At 42.9% G+C, this 22,257-nt stretch overlaps 1 protein-coding gene across 1 annotated transcript; it reads right to left on the bottom strand.

The window, feature by feature from the left end:
* Nucleotides 1–394: 394 nt before the first annotated feature.
* Nucleotides 395–21,752, bottom strand: LOC133346405 (glycerol-3-phosphate phosphatase-like). Its single transcript, XM_061557935.1, has 3 exons — nucleotides 21,239–21,752; nucleotides 9,555–9,828; nucleotides 395–6,611 (listed from the first exon to the last, which is right to left on the bottom strand). Exons 1-3 carry the CDS (start codon nucleotides 21,626–21,628, stop codon nucleotides 6,283–6,285), a joined length of 993 nt encoding a protein of 330 aa, XP_061413919.1. The 5' UTR covers nucleotides 21,629–21,752; the 3' UTR covers nucleotides 395–6,282.
* Nucleotides 21,753–22,257: the final 505 nt, after the last annotated feature.

The following is a 22,257-nucleotide window of genomic DNA, read 5'->3' as shown; positions in this document are numbered from 1 at the left end:
CAGCAAACAATGATGATCACGTGAACAGAATACTGTATAGCAAACTGATATTCATTTCATTACCCTCAACTTCATCACCCTATTTAAACTACTGTGGTTGTACAACATTTTTCTTTTCCAGATAGTGTAATTTTGCTAATTAAAGGTACCACTTAATATTTTAACATATCATCGAAATTGGCCTTAAAGCCACTGCTAAGCATATTATAGCCCGAAGAATCGGCATAAGAACATAAGCACAATTGTCATTTTGCAGTATACTTTAATTACATTGTCAGAAAAGTATTACTTATTGCAAGGAATGTAAAGCTATGACAACAATATAGAAGGTACAATATAACCTGCACAGCCACATACCAACAAAATCACAATGAACTGACAATATTGAGCAATCTTGGTCTTTATATGTCCATTTATTGAATGTCTGGAAATCATGGGGGGTTGGAGGTTGTTATAAATAAATTATTTTAAAACAGCCAACAAGAGCTTAATTCCCAAAATACATGCCGTGCGGAGGCCTTCATCCAACAGTGTATTGACAATGGCAGCAAATGATTATTATACCGTATATACTAAAAATATAACAGTTGTGCATTATGTTATTTGATAAGTGTGCAATACAGTACACAACTATCAACGACAAAGTCCCATTGCATATTAACGTCTGTGGATAAGGGACAGGAACCAGGAGGGTTGTGGACCTCATCAATTCTGTACATGGTAGTGATCGTTTTGCAACGAGACAAATTCGCTTTTTAAGTAATTAATGTCCCTATTTAGCATATTAACGTTAGAATAATGTACTGTAGTCGTGTGCAGCTCTGTAAAAATGGTTTATGCACTTTATCAAGCATGCTTTTATAAAGTGTCGCGTGCTTTTTTGTTCAGCAAAGACACAAGTGCATTTCAAGCATTCAGTACCGTGAAAGCCATCGTGTACCACACGAGATGCAGTAGTATATATGTGCATATATAAATACCCACGTAAATAGACATAATTACTAGGTAGGCTGAACATCTCACCTTCCTTTAATCAATCTTTATTATTGAGTGCTAGACAAACCTTATCTCGTTTTAGTTTTAGTCTACTTATTTTAGTTGCATATATGTATGTGTACCTCACATTTTATTTCTCAGATTTCTCCAGCTCAGGAATGCAGGGCACTCAAATCCCTTTTTTATTGAAATGGTAAATGGACCCAGGAATTCATTGCTAAGGGGATGACTGTCTGGCTTTCACAGGAACACATTTCTTCAAAATTTAACGTGCCAACAATATTTAATAACTTCCATCATAAATTCGTTTATTAAGTTAAAACGTGTTTTTTTTATTGAAGACATTCTCTACTAAATAGCTATATTGTAACTATTCATATGGCAATACAAAAAAAATGGGCATACATTTTTTAAAATTTAATTATCGTCAAGTGCGGTCTCCAATCCTTATCCACTTTATTTCTCTGGTCTCTATTTAAATACTATGAATAAGGGTCATTGGATGAAATGTCGCCTATTATATATTAATCCTTTAACGCTGTGCACGTTTTTATTTATTAATTATTAAAGCATCTCTTCCACAGACGCGCGGTAAGATCAACCCATAAGCGTCGCCAGTGCTCTCACGGTCTGAGCACAAACTGCATCGACATCAACCACGAGCAGCAAGAGATCCCTGGCCAGAAGTGAAACGTGTCAAACAGGCACGGAATTAAACCTCGTCAGTCACAACTGGTTCAGTTATTAATATCAGAAAGACTTCAAAAAGAACCATTTAATTCTGCGGGTAAGTAGGGCTATCCTATTATAAAAAAAATACACAATTGAAGTGATGAAATATGTGCCATGCCATTGTTTAGTTTGCATTGCCACGTTTTAGATTAAATGAGTTGGGAAGAGTAGTAACTGTTAACGTTGTTTCAAAAGCATCTGCAACTATGTGAAATGTTTGGAATATTATTTAGTTTGTATACGTAACTGTTTCACTGTGTTGTGAATCATTGATTTAAGCGGAACAGTCATGAGTCACCTGGTGGTCTGGATGCCGTCACTCAGCCACCTGCCATCAACGACCTAATTGTTGCCACCAGTAGTTTCTGCATGGTGTTGGTAACCGAGATACACCACTTAAAATGGCAGTGGATAACAAACACCCTGGTACCATAGCTTGTCTAAGTAGACCATTGTGTGTTGGTACCCCCAAACAAAACCGCACAATTTAGAATGGCCTGCAAGGCATTCTAACTGCAAATACACATCTACAATGCTCCTGGTCTCGCAAAGTACATCGCATCTTTCAACTGCATGAACACAATGACAGATAATCTAATATACATGGTAGTGTTGTTTTCGTCGTCAATGCGACCGTCCACTGGTATTTATGCATAAGCTCTAAGCAATTCCTCAGTTTTTACACCAACAGCAGGTGCAGACAGAAACATCCATGCTCGCTAGAACGTTTCCAAAAGTTATTTAGAAGTACAGGTTGAACCGAGGGAAGCTGCAAAATACTGTAAACCTATTATCCCGTGTGTTCTTTTTGGCTTTTACAAATGAAAAGGTATCACGACGTTTAGTGCATCCTCAAGCATTCGCTACGGCATGCGTTGTGCAAGTGGCCATGCAGACTTCCAAACATTCCTTCATATGTTCGGGAGACATGGATGAATTTAAATCTCGTCGAATTGCAACAATCTCGGCAGCTTTTTGCTGTTACGACAGGAGCCGGTGAAACTCGGAGGCATGAGTACTCTTGCCAAGTCATAACTACCAGTGGACGGTGGAAATGACAAACAATAAGGTTGTGTTCCTTGTAAACTTGTTTTTCTAGTTGATGCCACAGTCTACGTTTCTCCCACCCATACCTTTGACACGCTGCTCAATCCTTAGGAGTTTGGTCAGGGGTTCATCAGTGGTCAGTTAAGATACAGGTGTTTGTTCCGTTATATGCTCTCACCTTGGGTTTCTGGTGATTGTTACACTCAATTCTGAAGATGATCTACTCTGCATCTTGTTTTAAGGGGTCAGGTCTCTTTCTTCCTTACCTCTCTATTGGTATTCCTGGTTCTTTCGGTAAAGTCACGTAGAAGGGAAATAATAAAGTAATAAAAAGAAAAAAAAAATTCTTATTTTATTATTTCCCTTCTACGTGACTTTACCGAAAGAACCAAGAATATGAATCCCTGCAGTCACGAAAGCTTTAAATCGAAATCTCTCTTGGTGTTCGTGGAGAGAAAGGGTGTTTGTTCTTGTGTATATCCTGCTACCACAATGGCTTGCTCATGAGTGAAGGTAGTGGGCAACAGGCTGGGGGGGAAGTGGAGGTAGGGCACACAATGTGCCCCACCTCAACTGTTGAAGATCTACGAGTAACTACCAGTGGAAGGCAGCATCGATTAGAAAACAAGTTTTTACCAAGCTACAAAACCTTATACAGTATATCGGAGCTTATATTATCGATTTTCCCGCACCTCCAATTAGCATGGTTGGCTACGTACAGTACCAAGTTCAACATACATATTGAATATCAATAGCAGTCATTTTAACAGGATCGCACTTGCTAAAAACTATTTTCCAAATTCTAAACCTTTCCTGAATAATAAACTGGGGTTATGAGGCAGTTACAATTGTAAGCAGTCGGGAAAACATCTCCATCTCGACTACATTCCTGTATGTACTGCATTAGCCAACAAAAACAACCAGACTACACAATAACTACATCATTGAAATGATCGCAACCAAAACTGCTTACACTACCCACTGTTAATAAAAACAGTGACGTTAAACAATGGCTGTGTTCACGTTGACATTTGAAGCTTCGGCAAAAACTGGCAAGACATCACACGTATGTGGGATTTAACTTGTGGCCACTTGAAAAGCGTGAATCATTTTACGGTCTGTTGACCTTCAGCCACACAAATTATCTCCTTGCTGTTAACTTACGACCAGAACCATGTGCTGGAGTGAGTTCTTGTGGGTCTCAAGAGTGACACATCATTTGATAGAGATGTTTTATAATAGTAAATACTTTAAAATCAAATATATTATCTGCTATTCAGCAATTCAAGTGTGTATTTCATTCAATCTTATTTTAACCATTCATATTTAAACTGCCAACGATGTGAAGCATTGCACTGGTCAATTCTAATTAAAATAGCCCATAATATAGGTCAGGGAATTTAACATCAAACACTGTACACGACTTCATGACATGATGGATTAAGCATAAAATACAAAATGTGAGCAGGGCAGACAGTGGTGCTGTTACTCAAGCCTCAACACGGGCACCTCGTGTGATTTATTTATAAGGTAGAACCCTCCACACACGAATCGAACAGGCAGCCTGCCTTACCCATAATGTTAAGTCCTCACAATCTGTATTGTTTCTCCCATTTTCTACATTCAAATAGAACCAAAGTAGGTTTACCAGATTCTCACCATACATAGCGCAGGGTGGATCCATACAAGCATGTGCTGATCACAGGTGATTATCATGAGCAGTGAAAGTGTTTTAAATGGGGTCGTGTATCACATCTACAGTACATTTATAGTGACGACTGCAAATGCAACCGACATCAGTTATCACAAACTGAAGAACACAATTTAATACAGAACCAAATATTTCACTAACCCCTCATACAAAAAAAAATATTGGTTTATGCAAGTGAAAAAAAATAGATGGGCGCATGAATGAGTAGGTTTAATCATCCGACTCGTAGCTGATGTGGAAGTTGCAGTCTGTTGTATATGCCGCCACACACAGTGCATCGCCTTGTGCATGACCGAGCTGCACAGGAAATTGCACCCAGAATTGATCTTGGCGTTCACTGGGCTGGTCATCTCACGGTGGTTAATTCAGCTCATCGATTTGTTTTCTTTCAATAACGGAATGATCATCTTTGAATAATTAATTCTAAATCAGACAGCCATGGCTGAAATTACGGGAAAATGTGGCTCCAAGCAGTGGTTATGAAGTTGATAGGAGTTTGTAACATTTGCATTTCATTTTATTCCCATTTTTACTGGAGTCAAAATCGACTTCTTTATACCTGGATTTTTTTTTCTGAAATCAACTCAAAGCATTCTGTTACTCTAAGATATGTGTTAATATAGGCGTGCCTCGCTTAACGAGATACGCTCCGTGAAAATTGCTTAACGATAATTATTTCCCCATTGACTCCCATGTTAAAAGCAAAGTTTTTAGCCTCAAAATTGTCCACTCTTGAAAAACTTTTTTTTAACATGAGAAATACAAATTATAATTTAAAAAATAAATATTAAAATCAAATATTACACGACACATTAAGAACCACAGTGCAAGATCCCCCGTATAGCCTTAACAGACTGTTGGGGCAAGTGTTGTTAGCGAGCACCTTTAAAGGCCGGTATGGCACAATAGGGGTGGGTGGCCAGTACCACGCCCGGCCGCCTTTGTCTCCCTAGTGGCGATGTTTACACACCGTACCAGGTACTCATTTGAAACTAAATTTTTATTTATTTTACTAAGGCCGACTGAGCTATATTGCTTTTTCAGAAGAGATGTGGCCACAAATGATTGCTCAGCGAAGTGGTTGATCACGTGGAAATTTATAAAATCCAAATATTAAAAACGCATTTCTGGCTGTGTCGACCTAGGGGAGGCCCAGGACCGGATCAGATAATCGTCACTGGTGTTGGCCTTGAGCAGGAATCGAACTCAGTTCACCGGGTTCGTCGTGCCGCACGCTCACCATTACACCACCCCACTCATTAGTGCCACACAACCAAACACCCAGGCAAGCTCTCACCCCCTGCCGCCACAGGATGCATATTTATCGGTCTCCACTCGATAAGCGAATAATTTGCTCGTTATTGCGAACAAATGGGTCTAAATTAAAATTGCTCATTATAGCAAATTATCGTATAAAGAACGCTTGAAAGAGACACGCCTCTATTCTACGAGTGCTTTTAAATAGTGATGGTATCAGGGCACACAGGGCCAACATGGTTTTATGCAGCGATGATTTCACATGTTGGTAACTAGCAAAATTCTAATGAGCAACAAGCTGCTATGACAGATAATTACATACTGACCAGATGAGTCACCGATAACTATACTGTAATCAGAACATTTTATGTAAAGGATAAAGATGATATAGTTGCAAGGACTATAAATAGCAAAATTCCAAAACAATGCTAATTATGGAGTACGAACAAGGCATAAAGAGACACCATTCGGCATTGAATCACAATTTGCAAAAACGTAATAGCTATTGCTAAGCAATCGAGGTGAAATCAGACACGTGATCAGAGCTCGTCGATCGCAGGCAGCAGGTCAGCGATGGAGTCGATGACGTAAGTGGGCGCCAGCTTTTGGCGCTCGTGGTCGTTGCTGTCGCGACAGGCCTGCGCCTCGGCCAGCGTAGAGACACCCGTGAGCACCAGCAGCGTGGGTAGGCCGCATTGCGTGCCCATGAGGATATCCGTGTCGAGGCGGTCGCCGACCATTAAGCAGCGCTCGCGTGCCACCTTCTCGGCACGCAGCACACACTCGAACATGAACTCGCTGGGCTTGCCCACGATGGCCGCCTTGCGCTGCGACGCACACTCCAGGGCGGCGAGCAGGCTGCCTGTGCCTGCACAGCACACAGGCGCGGACGAAACTCATCAAGCCAACAGCCCAGTTATCATCAGGCGTGATGCGATTCACCGCTCGTCAACACGATTCCACTGCAGCAGTCACGTTTCAGTTCCATTTATTTGGTATAGCCCTGTGAGCCATTCGGCTCTTGAATCGGGTGCAACCGCAAAAAATAATAACATGAACAAGAAAACAAGAACCCATAACATTTGAAATATAAGGACCGAAAACAATCGATTCTCCGAATGCACAATTCGATGCATGTATTTAGCAAGAGAAGTGAATTCAGCTTTCATCATAAAATGCTACTCTATACCAGCAACAGGCACCACATCTTGACATTTTTTGCAAAAAAATACAAAGATATTCTTTCGTAAGGTGTGACGTATTTCACAGCAATAAAATTAAGGTAAAAATGTGAGGAATATGCAAACCAGGAAGTCGTGTAATTTATGGTGTCAGGCTAGAATTTGACAAATGTATGGCTTTATTAACAATCGTTTTTCATGTTCCATTCATCCCATCATTCCTCAGGCGAGGATGAAACAACACCACAAACACACAAGAATGAACCTTCTACCACGTAATCAAACTTTCGTTTTTCAACAACATCACAGACAAGACTCGTTCTCTGTAGGAGCATATAATTAAACAGTTGGTGTGCATGCATTTAATTGAAATTTCAGTTCTGTCAAAACACAATTATTTATGGGCAATTGAACATGTCAGATTTTGGCAAGTTACACTACTTGCTTATGGAAATGTCAGTTAATGCAGAATATTTAAATGTATCTACGTAGTTGATCACCAATTACTTGCTAAGATCAAAGTACATTTAGCGTGCAAATATTTGCAAATTAAAAACCTCAGTGCAACTGCAGATATGAGCATTATACGTTTTCAAGTACAAACCTGTTCAAAAATAACTTTACAGCTTTCAGCTGATTCGGTAAAGTTACTGCATGCCGCTATGCAGGCAGGGCAACATATCAAATCACTCAACATGTATAGATAGCCAGTGACCTCTCAAAGTCATTCCCCAACGACACTGCACCACTCCAATTACGCTAACGCCGTTGAAGTATCAACCATCTCTTTAAATATTAACAAAACATTTTCCTAAGACCATTTTGGTCCCATGGATAACAGCAGACGTGGGTAACAAGGTCACAGATAATTGTCAGCTGTACTGTACATATGAACAACAAACATCGTCACAATGTAAATCAGGTTGTGAATTAATGTGCGGTACGATAGATCAAGACAACCAGTTATACTGGTAGGAACCTCCTGGTTACACCAGCCCACAGGGGATTATTGTGTCTGTCCGTCGTGCAGGGAGGGGCTGGGTGGGGAGGGAGGGGCAGGGTGGGGAGGGTGGAGAGGGTGGGGCTGGGTGGGGAGGGGAGGGTAGGGAGGGGCTGGGTGGGGAGGGGCTGGGTGGGGAGTGGGAGGGTTGGGGCTGGTCGCCCCGTGGTGCCCTTATAAAACTCAACGTTTAACCTACTCACGCCGGCTTGTGCCCGCCCTCACAGTCGGCCATATTTGCGGAATACACCCTGGCCATTGACCGAGCAACCCAACGTTCCTACCAGCTCCCTCCGCAGGAATGTATTTTTGCTATTTCCTCCAAGACTACCCTAAATCCAATGTGAATGTCCTTTCAAGTTTAAACTTTCTATGTAAGTTTTAGGAATAAAGATCTCATGGCAGGTGAAGGGAATTGCTTTCGAGGCGCTGTGGCAAAGTTGGATGGTCACAAATAGTAGCCATATTCCTATTCGCCATTTCCTTTACTTTTGGGATACGTTTTTGTGGCACAGCATCCTTTTATCCGCAATTTTTTCCCTGGATAAGAGTAGTCATACTCAGTGGCGGCTCCTGCAAAATCTCTCAGGGGGGGAAAATGTCTGGATGATTGATAAGGATAAGGTTCACCCATGCAATGGATAAATTAACAGCTTAAGCATGTAAAGGCAACTTCACTTCTTTAATATTAATGAAAAATAAAGTGACTCTTACAATACATCTTGTTTGTTTCTATACTCACTATTATTACAATACACTCAGTTTCTTTTATTAAAGATTCCACTAGGTGGCGACAAATAATATTGTTGACTGAAACGTGCTTACGTATGATGACGTAAGCACGTTAGTGCGAGCCCTCCCGGAAGCCATAGAGAATGCATTGGAGCGCCCGCCGTTCGAAAAAAAAACATCTTTGAATGTAAGTCTATGGGAACACTCTGGGCAATTCTCAGCCGGAGTGAAATCGCCCAAAAAGAGGCGGTACTCCACAGAACGTGACATGACGCTGATTGGACTATATCCAGAGGCACAGTAACGGCAAGCGTAACTCTGTGGTTGAATGACATTGGTGGTGCGTCGCCCAATCGCCCTAATGAAGAAACCGCCCCTGGTCATACTGCAAATATATCCTATTCGCGGGTAATCCGCCGGTTATGTTAACATGTGGATGAGAGTAAAATCGTGGATAGTTCCGTGGATAACAGGATCCATGCCATTGGTCTCCCATATCACCATGGACAAAGAGATCTGCATCTGTAGAGTTGACAAGCTACACGGGAATATAGAATGTCCACCACTGGCTTCACGCGCTGCCTTGAGAGGAGACGAGTTCCACTCGCTTCGGCAAGATGCTCACAATGGACCGCTGCAGCAGGTATTCAAATACAGAAAGACACCAAGACTCAATTGGCAGTGGGGGGCTCAACAGTAATATAGGCAAGTAAAATGGAGCCCATCAGCCAGAGGTCGCAATCGGGTACCCGATACCCGTACCCTACCCGATACCCGGCCGGGTATGAGTAGCCGGGTATTGGGTAGGGTATAGGTACGGGTATCCGTTTGCGACCCTGGTGCGGCCGGGTACGGGTAAGGAATCAAAACCCGATTGCGAACTCTGCCATCAGCTCACCTGGAATAACCCTGTCCCCCTCCAGCGGCAGACAGGTGTCAGTGTTGGTAGCGACGAAGGCACAGGCAGGATCGCGGAGGTAAGCCACTGCCCGCACCATCTTGGCGTAGCTGAAGTGTCGATCAAAGCCCAGCAGCACCGCCCGCACATCCGGGTCCAGTTCTGGCTTCTCCGGCGGCCAGCCCAGGTCCACTTCGGGGCCCGGGCCCCCAACAAAAGGGATCCCCGCCTCCTCAAGGGCACTCGCCATGGCCTCACTGCCGATCAGATACACCTGCAGGGCAGCGCCTCATGTTAATGGCTGGGTGGGGGAAAAGTACATTTCCATTTCAAAATGTCCATTTGTTTACTTAACACAAATATAATTACATATACTCTTTTATATATATACTAGCAACTCGTACGTCCTTTGGATGTGACTGTCCAGCCCTCCCCTGCCAGCCAGCCAATGTTTTAATCTTATACAGAGCCCTGTCACCAACTTTTTCTGTCGTCTCCGTATTGTGCATCCCAACTTATCTCGATTTCTCAGTCTCTATTCCAGTTCCCTCTTCTATCTCTCCCTCATATTCCTCTCCTCCCTCCACTATCTTATCCACTTCCCCCCCCCATCTCTCTGCATTTCTCTCTCACCCTCGCTCTGCTTATTCCCACTTCTCCCTTTCCCGTTTCAATCTCTCTTGCCTTTCCCTTATCCTCTCTCCCACCGCTTGTCACTTTCCTTCACCCCTCTTTCCATTTTGCTCTCCCTTTCCCCTTAATTTCATGTCCTTTCACTTTCTCCCTGCCTCTCTCCTCTTCGTTTTGTCTCTTTCGCCATCCTCTTATCTCCCTCCCTCACCTATCTCCCTCCCTCCCTCACCTCCCTCCCTCCCTCACCTGTCTCTCTCCTCTTATCTCATTTCCTCACCCATCTCTCTCCTCTCACATTTGCACAGGCTCCACGGCCAGGATGGAGGGTCGGTATGGGGGAGGTGTGACGTCAGCTCCATGCGTGATCATGGATCAACGCTGTGGGATATTGGTGACGTCATCACGCAAATAAGCGCAGCGATGTCACCAACATGCAAGCACACTTGCCCACATGTCAGACAGACAGGAATCCAGAAAGAAAGGATTTTCTCATGTTGTATCCAGTATGATACATAGTCAAGGTTAGCATGAACTCATGTTGTGTAAGATCTCTACATCACAGGCACAGGGTAGTTGTGTCCAAAACTAGCAGCATGTGCAACCTCACCACACTGTTGGCACACACACACATTTGTAATTTTCCATTTTGCAATGTCACTTTTTGTGTTGGTTGCCAATGTTATGGAAGATTCTCAAGTGTAAAAGACTGCAAGGCAGTAGTGTGCCTTACAAATGTTATTTAGGACGAATGTTTTACAAGATTGTATTTCTGCGAGACTTTCCACCACAAGTTTAAACAGGAAAACACCAGAGGTATTACCGCTGCTGAAACCTATGCTTGGTTACGTAATACAGCTTTTCTTTTCACAAATAACTGTGCACAAGATCCGTTTAATGTTTTAACATCATACAAAAAACCCATTGTAATAAGAAATTACCTAGATTACTATAAAAGTAGCCTATCCTGCATGAAAGAATGCACTGAAGAATATTCATGTAGTTTGCAAGGCCTAGTTCAGCAGAGAAAATGTTGAGAAAAGATACATAGCGTGTATTTTACATTAATGTGACATTAATGTTCACGTCATTAAATGTTCACATTGTTCATTGGTGAGGTACTGACAAGGGTTAGTTTAATTGCTGCCTATTGGTGATATCCATACCGACTCGTATGCATAGTGTGTATAACATTGCACACAGTATTCCCATGTTAAACATAAAAACCACACGTGCATAACTTTGCTTGTAATCAGCCTTGTGCTTGACGTGGGTGCTATTGTAACATATTTAATTTCACGAAGTAAATTAGTCAAATAAAGCTTTATCAGTGTTGTATTTTTACATCACAACCATGCCGCTCCGCACACAGCTTTCCAAACACAGGTCACGACGACACAATATGGAAATTACTCCACCCTCCACCTTGCAGCACAAGACGTCTTACTCAGTAGCTTCCGTTTCATGCACTTACGGGATAGCTATGGTCAGGGCTTGAGCAACGAGAAGTTTGAGTTGCTGTTCATAAATAAAAACCTGTTAATGTATTGTTGAACATTTATTTCTTTTCAACCAATGATATTGGTGTTAGACAGGCCCCCATTGTGTAAATGCAGTGGTCTTGCCAAAAAAATATGGCAATCCAGCAGTATTTGATTTACAATTCCAACTGCTTAGGAGACCCAAAAGGCTAAAGAGTGCTTGTTTAAAACACATGCTACTGGATAATCTAATATTTTTTAACAGCTTTATTCAAGGTGCTTGAAATAGTAAAACAAAAGTGACAGAAGAAAATGTATTTAATTGGAAGATTGCAATGCAAATATTGAGGAATGAGTGACTGCGATCGAGGGTACTTAGAGATTATGAAAGGGTAGGGGAGAAACGGAATGAGGTTATGAAGGGTGACTGCTTAATGTACAGGGGAAGTTTATTCCAGGAGGGAGATCGACCGAAAACAGGATTGGGCACAAGGACAAGGAGGGACAGAGAGAGACAGAAATTGGGAATGAAGAGGAGAGGGGACATAGAAGGAGATTAGAGAGGCAAGATAAGGTGAGGCAAGATAAGGTAGGGCAAGGGCATGATGAGATTAAACACAGCTGTAGTGGAGTTGAAGGAGGAGAGGAGAACTTCTTCTTGGTTCTTTCGGTAAAGTCACGTAGAAGGGAAATAATAAAATAATAAAAATTAAACATAATAAAATACAAATTCTCACGACGTTTCGGCCGCAACACAAGCAGCCGTCCTCAGGTGAAGAAACAGCTGTCGGAAAGACAGCATCCCAATGGACAGCTCTGTTTCTTCACCCGAGGACGGCTGATTATGTTGTGGCCGAAACGTCGTGATAATTTTTCTTTTATTATGTTTAATTTGTATTATTTCCCTTCTACGTGACTTTACCGAAAGAACCAAGAAGATGAATCCCTGCAGTCACGAAAGCTTTAAATAGAGAGGAGAACTGTGACAATTAATGGGGAAATTGAAAATAACCCTTGCAGAGCATTTTCTATTTGTTGGAGGAGAGTGAGAGCAGATACAGGGAGACCAAGAAGACAATTAGATTAAATAAGAAGTTGAATCAAGTCAACTATGTCAGATTTTTTGCGTACAAAAACACATTTTTGGAGTAGTTGTTAGTGTCTGATCATAGATAAAAACAAATCATATCAGATTCTTCAACACTTTGCCTGGTGAAGACAGGATATATGAACTAGTTATTTAAATAAAGAGGGAGAGGGTGATCATTTGGGACCCAGGAATGTAACCCTGTTTTCCTGTAAGGTCTTAAATTTGCCGATCGCGGTTTTTCCCAAGACGGTATTCCAGAACCATGATCACTACATTCGGTGAAGTTTTCCTGTACAATAACGATTACATTCTCCAAGTATAGGGCTGTGATGTAAGCAAGTTAGAATCTGCAATTTTGTTTAAAGCACAAAGGGTGATCAGCGAGTTGCATAGCTTCACATATATAGCCACAAGTAATGTCGCTCGGTACATATGCAATTACAGGGCACGTAACCTTATGCCTGTGTAGTGACTTAAATAGAGTCACAATGGGGACTCTCCTCCAGCGCGATAATCGTTCCCGCACCGTCTGTTGGTGGTCACACACACGAACCGGATGGGTCATTGACTGATCCTGGGTCTTCTTGTGCTCGCGGGTGGTGACACGAGTACAGGGGTAGGATTGTGGGTTTTGGTGCCAGGAGGTAGGGTCGGCCCTTGTACATTTGCTGACATTTGTTTTCTCTTTTCTTTCTCTCTCTCATTCTTGGTTAATTGTATGTATTGTATATATTGTATTTATTCTCATTCGCGGTTGTTCATTGTTATTGTTGGGAGGCATTCTTTTTTTTTATTGTTGCTGTTGTTATGGTTAAGGGGTTAGTGATCAGCCAGGACGGCTGTGTTTTCTAAAAGGGAGGGTTGATGGAGTGACGTACATAGAGTCACGATGGTGTTTAGCGCCAGCTACTGTCACAAGAGTGGAACTGTGCGTCTTGAGCCTCTCTCTGGCACCAGAGTGGGTATGGCATGCAAGCGGACCCTAGGGGGCATAGTTCTGGTGACGGTCTGAGAGAGGGCAAGTAAGGACGTGACAGTCTGTGTGAACCCAAGAGGGCACGTGACCGGGACAGGGTAGTGAGGGGGCCCAAAAAGGGGGCTCGAGGGACACGTGATGCTTAGTCGAGAACCTTCTGGTAAGAGCCAGAAGAGGACGTGGCCGAAGGCGGAGCGAGACCCCCCTTCGAGCATAAAAGGGAAGTCCCGAGAGCGATCGCGGCTGTCTGTTGGAATGGAACTCTCGGGGCTACGTCTCTTCGGTCTTCGGTTGTTACGCTCGGCATCGTGGATCAGGCAGTATGTTGCTGACCTGACCCGTTTATGTAGTTACCCTATTGGGGTCCATTTGACTAGTGTACGTTTATGTAGTTACCCTGTTGGGGTCCATTTAACTAGTGTACGTTCATGTAGTAACCCTGGTGGAGTGTGGTAATAAACGTGTTGCCTCCAAGTTCAAGTGTATGCCTCCATGGAACCCACTACACCTGTGTAACTTCACATTGCATTAAACAGTTCACGTTCAATTAAAATTTAAAAGCAGCTCCACAAGTTTCTTTAAACAATTATGACATCATTTTTCAATATTTGTACGTCTCAAACCAAATGCTGTAAATCTTTCAACACTTTATGCTGAATGCTATTTTTAGTTACTGGTATCCACACAAGGATATTCGGTGACAGGTGTATATATATATGTCTGTACCCCAATAGGCCACTCCACTATTATTAGTCTCAAATAGAATGTGGGTGTTTCTTCTAATAACTAAAACACGTCTCCATTTAAAACATTTGTAACTTTTGTAAATAAAAAGAGGTAATTTTAAGTATATATCTTTGAGTCTTATCGTATAAGCCTTGGATATGAGGACAGCATGTGATACTATTATATTACGTGCTGAGAAGTCATGTCACACCAGTGATGTTACGATGTGACAATAGTATATGACACTACAGCAGCCATATGCTCATTAAATTGATGTATTCCTTTGGTTTACTTTAGGTATCCAAGTCAATCGGTCAAAAAAGTTACATTTTAATTAATTGTCACAAGTCAACCTGGTTTGTTGCTTGTTAAAATTACATTTGTAAAAAGAACGCACAAAATAAGTCACGTGACAATCTTGGAAATGCAAGCCTACAACATAGTTGCAAAAGCATTAAAGGAGAGTCAACATCTATGGGTCCGAATGAGCAGGGATGTGGAAAAATATGTGGTTGTGGCATCTGCCACATGTGAGCATGAGCACTCGTGCATACTGCTGCAATTTCAAGATAAATAGTGATGAACATGCACGCACAAGCACATGATGATTCTAACCGTAGCGAACATATCCAAAATAATTTTTGGTCGATTTAAACTCATACAATCCTGTTGTTGTGTCGTTCTAATGCTTATTCACTTTGTTTCATTGAAAGAAATAGCACAAGAAATGAAAAGTTCACAGAGATATGCATGTATAACAAACATTACACTGAGATGAAGAGAAACCCATAAAGGAACAAACACTAATTACTGACATCACATTGACCATTGGGAAAAGTAAGCAGGTATGGGGTAGGACACATTGCGAGGAGAAATGAAGGCCAATGCATGGGACTGGTGATGGAATGGCAGCCAAAGCAGGGAACATGTCCAAGAGGCAACCTCTATGAAAATGCAGCGATTAGATCAGCTCGCGTGCAGAAGTAAGATGGATTGTGGCATCATGGGAGGCCTTCATCCACAGCGATAGAACATGGCTGATGAGGACGACAGTGAAAATTATTACACATGAAGAGAACTTTCTGTTGGTGTCATCATTTGCTACGGGAGGCGCTGTTGTTGCAAAGAATCACAGAGATGATCATAACTGTGAAAATTACATGTGTATGTTGAACTTCTTTCGCAGCATACATAGCCAACCATGTGAATCAGAGGTGCAGGAGAAAGACAAACTAAACACAAAGGGCAGTTCTAAATAAATGAGTCGCATAAGAATGGAGCCAAGTTCCCTTGGGCTGTGTACAGCAAACCCTTAATATTTGGCTGCGTCGCTGCTCGCCGACATCTCTCTCCGTCGCCAGGCCACGTGGAAGATCTCCTGCGTGGTTTCCATCGCCGTCATCGTCACGCCGCCAGCCAGCGGCATAGCCGAGTGAGGGCGATGGGACCCCGCTGAGTGATCGGCTGTGTGTAGCCAGTAGAGACGTTAATATCTAGTGTTGTACTTAGTGGGAGAAAGAATAAGTGTTGGCCTGTGCTGTGTTAAGTGTGAGTAATAAAGAAGTACCCTCCACACGATGTGTCACGGAAGTCGCTCATTACACATGTTTGAAGCTTAACATTCTTCTACTGCCAAGCAATGGAAGGCAGCAATGTCAAGGCACATTATTTAATCTAAACTATGATTTTATTTTTCCATTCAGTGACAGGCCACAGTTTACCAATATCATATGCAACAACAGAAAAACTCTTATTGGCGAATGCTGTTATCCGTGAGGTTGGGTCAAACCCGTCTGCAACGTTTCTCATTATCTGCAGACATCCTCGTCCTGGCGGGCATGAGACCTGAAGTCAATAATTATCCTGAAGGATTCGCAGGACAGTTAGTGTCAACATTAAAGGTGACAATACACGTGACTCTCGATTAACTACATCTACTGGCAGTGAACCTCATGGGGTCCATCAATGCTGACTGGTCACAGTGAACATGGGGTTAATTGTTGAGGCAAGGGGAGGATTCTGGGAATTGTGAGTATGGGCTGGTGTTGTGGGAGCAAGAAATATGTGGAAGAGAAAAATACGAAGAGGAAGGCCAGATTAAGGGAGCTGGTTTTGAGTGCAAAAGGGATGGAGGGTGTGGCAGATAGAATCAAAACTAACATCCATGTGCCAATCACAACAAGTGGACAACATTAAAACATAAAAATGCCCAGTCAAGGGCAGCGTTTCAACTGAAATCAAGCAAATACATCCGGAAGTAATATCAACGTCTTGTAGTCTCCGAATGTGCTAATAACGTCCTGCTACTTCCTGCTTCTGCGACATCAAGAGCCAGATGTGCCATCACACCAAAACGCAACTCCATCTTGTAGCTTATTGTTTCCTCATAACAGCATTAATCCATTATTATTGCAGATTCCAGAAAGCCACTTTCAACATACAGTAGCTGCAAATACATGCGGTGTTTAATAAGGCAAGTTATTTAATTAATACCTTGCTTTCTCAGCATGGGGAAACTGCAGCACATATTACATAGTTTAGATTAAGTTCAAGTCAATATCGCTTTCGATCAGATACCCCAGGTATTTTTGTTGTACATTTTGTCCCGATGTAAAGACTCATGTTTTAATGTGTTAGTATTGGTGGCTGTAAAGCTGACACTTTACAGGGCATCAGCTTCTTTCACATCTATAAGCATATTTTCGCAGTGCCATCAAGTGTCTTTGCACGGACAGAGTGGCTGCAAGCGCAGGCATCGGACACACCACTGTACTCAGGCTCGATGAGTAGACAAACGTTTTGTACTCAGAACTTTGCGCCCAACAAGCATCCAGCAGACGCACGGCTGCGCAATCTGCAATAAACCATTGCCTAGCGCAGGCATGCTCTGCTTCAATACATGCCACACGTTCAAAGTGCACAACTATTTTCACATGTATGCAATGTGGATTACACAGCCTGCATTACACAACATGAGTGTGCAATTCTTGTTTGTAGAGTCATTAAAGCTACCTGGCCAGAGGATAAAGGCAGATTTGATAATTTAATAACTTCGCAAAAAGGGGTCAAGCAAGGTTACTGTTATCCATTTCATTAACTGATAAGAGTTTCTCTCTGAAAGCCTCCTGCAGTTTGTTGATTTTTCAGATATAAAATAAGTTTGGGTTTCTGTTTTATGTGCAAATGTGTTGATGTTTTTTGTGTTTCCTCTCCTCAATTGCATGCCTCCATATCTGTTTGCTTGTGTATGAAAATGTGTGTCCCTTCAAGTTCATAATATGCATTCCATATTCTGAAATGTCAACAATGCTCATTCACTGGAGAACCTGGCACCACATCATAAGAATGTGGCATTTTTATCGCAGGCTCACGGTCTTGAAAGAAGATAAGTACCATCCCACACTAGTCTGAGCAGAAAGACACTTCGATTTTACAACACTTTCAATAGCGCTATTGACAAGAGACGTGTAACATGATTATACTCAACTACTTGACTTGTTTTTCATTACAAAAGTTGCTTCTGGATGAAGCTTACTTCTGTATTTATAAGTAGTAGTAATACTCATTTAGAGGTATTTGTCAATACAGTTCTGGATGAAAGCCTTACCCACACGATGAGGATTGTTTGGCTATGTTTCAACATGCTGGTGCGGGGGTGGGAGAAAGTTCAAACCGGTCTTACATCGGCTTGAAAGGTGTGTGTGCGTGTGGTTTGTGATTGACAATTTCAGATGACACACTGTTTAAGGTGGAATGAGTCATTTGCGTTTTAACAGTCTTAAGGCATTAAAAAGTGTCTGTGGAGATTGACAACGTGAAATAAGTTCTCACTCAGGTGAACATGCAAACAAAAAACATGCTCTGACAGTATATGATGCATTATCTTTGAAACGGATTGGTCCACACCAGAGACAGCTTTCTTTAGAGCCTAGTCTCAAACAATGTTAGACCAGAGGACGCCAAAAGGCGAACAGCACAAAGACAATGCACTATCAGGACATTGAGAGCTCGGGCTGATGATTGTTCGCAAAGTGTGGAAATGGCATAAGCAATTATAAAAATAACACTTAGCACCCAGAAACAAAAATTGTGTTACAGAGTGTTATGATTGGTTTACCGAGGTCAGGTAGGGCGACGCTTCTCAGGCGTATCACCAGCGTACATGACAAGGCATTTTATATTCATAGAACACCTCTCTCACATTACCATATCTGTAATGTGCTGTCTAGCACACAACAAGGTGGCCTTAAAGAAAGACTTGATGTCCGCTAACTACTTTTACAGCATCGTGGATGCTTTCAGAGACACACACGCGTAGGTGTGCTGTGGAGCCCTCGTTTACACGTGTCGTTTTCATAGAGGTGATGCGGGTAACACATGCGAGGTGTTGGCTTTGACACATTTGACATCGTAACTATTTTTAAGAGCAGCAGTTAACATTCCACAGAGCTCCATTAACGCATAAAGGATTGCAGAAATACACTTACTATTAGGGGCATAGTGTTTTCAAAAGGGCTACTCAATTCAGAATCTTCATAATGAATCATTCATACCGTGCCAATTGTCAAAACGCGAAAATTACTTTCCACGCAATTAGAAAACTCATCACCGAGAGAATCCGCATATCTAATGGGAAGCAGTAAAAATTTAACCCGTAAAAACTTAGTTTTTCACTATAAATCCTTTATATGCGTGGCATCGGTTTTATTTTATTATTCATTTCTGTTTTTCTTGAGTAAGAGTTTCATTTTAATCACATTGGTATTTTAAATTAAATATGAACATTTTTTTTCCCTAAAAAGTGGAAAATTTAGGAAAAATGTTTTCACGAAAATAAATTGTCACGCACAACGAGTCTGTGTGCAAAATGTCAGCTCGATTGGATCACGGGAAGTGGGTTAAAAAACGACCGAAAGATTTGCATGGTCGTAAGCTCGCAAGCAAGCAAGCAAGTGAACTTAATATAAAGGATTTTTTAAAAAATGTGCACACGCTGGTGACTCAACGATACCCCAAATGAGTCCCATCATTTCACACCCCCCCCCCCTGCCACCAACAAAGCCGACCGACTAACAATGCGTCAGACTCGTCATCCTCTTGTCGGCGAAACAGGCGAGACCAGAGAGGATGTTCTCGTTATCAGCAGATTCCAACAATCCGGATTTGGGAGATGGACACAACTTACCGCGAGAGATTAACTTCGCGGTCGTTCGAACCTGCCTGCGACAGCACGGTTACGTAAGTAAACTTGTGGCCACCCAACCACGTGGCCACTCCACATGGGAGGGCACACGAATCCGTCTCTACGTTCTCACACGGCCAATGGCTGCGATTACAAGTTCAAGTTCATGTATTAGGTAAAGCCCTGTGAGCCATTCGTCTCTTGAATCGGGTGCAACCGCAACAAACAAAAACCAAAAACACGAACAAAAAACATCTTAAAGTGAATATGTGACTAAGTGTAAACAGAAATTCCAAGAAAAGACAGCAAAATATTGCAGAAATAAAACCGTACACCAACGCTGTGTGCAAAAATCCCAGTGGGATGCAAGTCAAACAACAACAACAACCACAAGACAACTTAGATTAAGGCCATCAGTCTGACTCTGTACTACAACAAACAAACATGGCCAAACCGATACACTGTGATTACAGCGGCTGGTCTCCAATGGAAACCACACGCAGCCTCATCACTTGCTTGGCACTTCATGCACTCACAACGGAGAGCTGTTTAACTTTTCAAAGCCCTCCTACTTCGAAGGCGTTAAACGCGAGACGACAATGTACCAACCATTCTCGTGCCATAAAAGCGCTAATCAAACAGAGGTTTCGGCTTTCATAATAGGGGTTTATGAAACTCTGGATACGATATAAACATGCAGATATATGATACAGGAATGGGGTTATCAACGTGCTCGGGCTAAGTTGCTGCACGAGTGAATACAGGGAGGTTCAGCATAATGCCTTGAATCCACATCCCCCCCCCCACCTACGTTAACGTTTAACACACACAAAGCTGATTTAAAGCGTTCGTGACTGCAGGGATTCATATTCTTGAAACAATTAAAAACATTTCTCACGACGTTTCGACTGCAACACAAGCAATCGTCATCAGGTGTGAAATCCACAGCAAGAAAATAAAATAAAAACTTTTTTATTGTTTAATATTTGTCTTATTTTATTATTTCCCTTCTACTTGCGTTGTGGCCGAAACGTCGTGAGAATTTTACTTATTATTTTTTATCTAGTATTATTTTTTTTAAACGCCGTGAGAATTGTATTTATTTTTATTTATGGTTTATTTATCTAGTATAACTTTTAATATTTATTATTTCCCTTCTACGTGACTTTACCGAAAGAACCAAGAACACACACAAAGCTGTCAAGACACACACACACATCCCACTCTCGCAGCGTCATTCACACAAGTGGTTCTGTCGGTCAAGTCACATTGGGACGCTGTCTTCCCGACAACCCTGGTCCTCACCTGAGGACGGCTGCTTGCGTTGTGGCCGAAACGTCGTGAGAATTTTATTTATTTTTTATCTAGTATTTTTTTTATTTTTTTAAACGCCGTGAGAATTTTATTTATTTTTATTTATGGTTTATTATTGATCTAGTATAACTTTTAATATTTACTTATTTTAAAACGTGAGAATTTTTTTTTATTGTTTTATGTTTTATTTGTATTACTTTATTACTTCCCTTCTACGTGACTTTACCGACAGAACCAAGAAGATGAAAAGTGCAACGTTCCTCCGAACGTCAATGAATGGAGCACCTTGTACGGCCGCTGCTTCTCCTCCTGCTGCTGCTCCTGCTGCCGCTGCAGCAGCAAGAAGAGGGGCGCGCAGTGCGCCGTGCCGTACACGCTTCGCTGCGGGTCGTCGTCGTCGTCGTCCCCACCACCGGGCAGGCGCACGCCGAGACGCCGCAGCTTGTCGGCGTGGCCGGCCCGCGTCGCCGAGCTGTTGTTGGTGAGGAAGAAGACGCGCTTGCCCGGCGTCCGCAGCAGCGCGTTCAGCGTGGCGGCGGCGCCCGGCAGCGCGTCGGCGCCGCGCCACACCACCCCGTCGCAGTCGAACAGCAGCGTGTCCGTGTCCCGCAGCAGCTGCCGCAGGGCCGGCACGGACAGCCGCTCGCAGGCGTGGAGCGAGCGCGACATGGACATGGGACGCGGCGGCGGCGGCGGCGGTGGCGGCAAAACTGCGGCAGGCGTGCGGCGATTCCTATGAGCGAGGTCTGATAATCGATTCCAGAATCGTCGGAACGATTCCCGACGTAACCGATTCTCGATTCGCGATTTGGGGGGCGGGGGTTATTGAAGTGACGTCGGCGAATCGCAGTCGCGATGACAGGGCGGGTGGTGGCGGGTGGGGGGGTTCGCGCGCGCGATTCTCAGCGCAGCGATTCTCTGAGTATCGATTTCGTGGATCGCGCGATGCGGGTCACGGCCGTGACCGCGTGGGGTCGCTTCCCTGTGAGAGGTCACGGGAGGTCCCACGGGGGTCACTCTCGTCAAGGTGACCGCCCGTAAATGTAACGCCGTGCTGCCACTGTTGAGTTCGCGTATCTTGTGTGAAACATAAAATCATATGGGGCCGTCCATGAATGACGTCACACGATTTTGGGCGATTTTTGACCCTCGTCATACGGCGTCACAAAAAGTCAGATCCCCTCTCAAATGTGACGTCACAAAGCTCTGCCCCCCCCCCCCCCCAAAATAAAACATGCTCCCTCCATTCACTCCACTTTATTTCCCGATTAAACTTAAACACAGAACATACTTATACATGTATC

Source organism: Lethenteron reissneri, chromosome 24 (genome assembly GCF_015708825.2).
Source record: "Lethenteron reissneri isolate LAM-NWPU_2019-01 chromosome 24, ASM1570882v1, whole genome shotgun sequence".
Lineage (NCBI taxonomy): Eukaryota > Metazoa > Chordata > Hyperoartia > Petromyzontiformes > Petromyzontidae > Lethenteron > Lethenteron reissneri.
The sequence above is the reverse complement of the archived record's forward strand: the minus strand, read 5'-3'. Positions and strand labels throughout refer to the sequence as shown.

Excerpts from the sequence above, each read along its gene's own strand:
- LOC133346405 (XM_061557935.1), bottom strand. The coding sequence starts at position 21,628 with ATGTCCATGTCGCGCTCGCTCCACGCCTGCGAGCGGCTGTCCGTGCCG. Across the intron at positions 9,829-21,238 it reads AGAAGCAGCGGCCGTACAAG|GTGTATCTGATCGGCAGTGA; the intron begins GTGCTCCATTCA and ends GCTGCCCTGCAG. Across the intron at positions 6,612-9,554 it reads GGGGGACAGGGTTATTCCAG|GCACAGGCAGCCTGCTCGCC; the intron begins GTGAGCTGATGG and ends TGTGCTGTGCAG.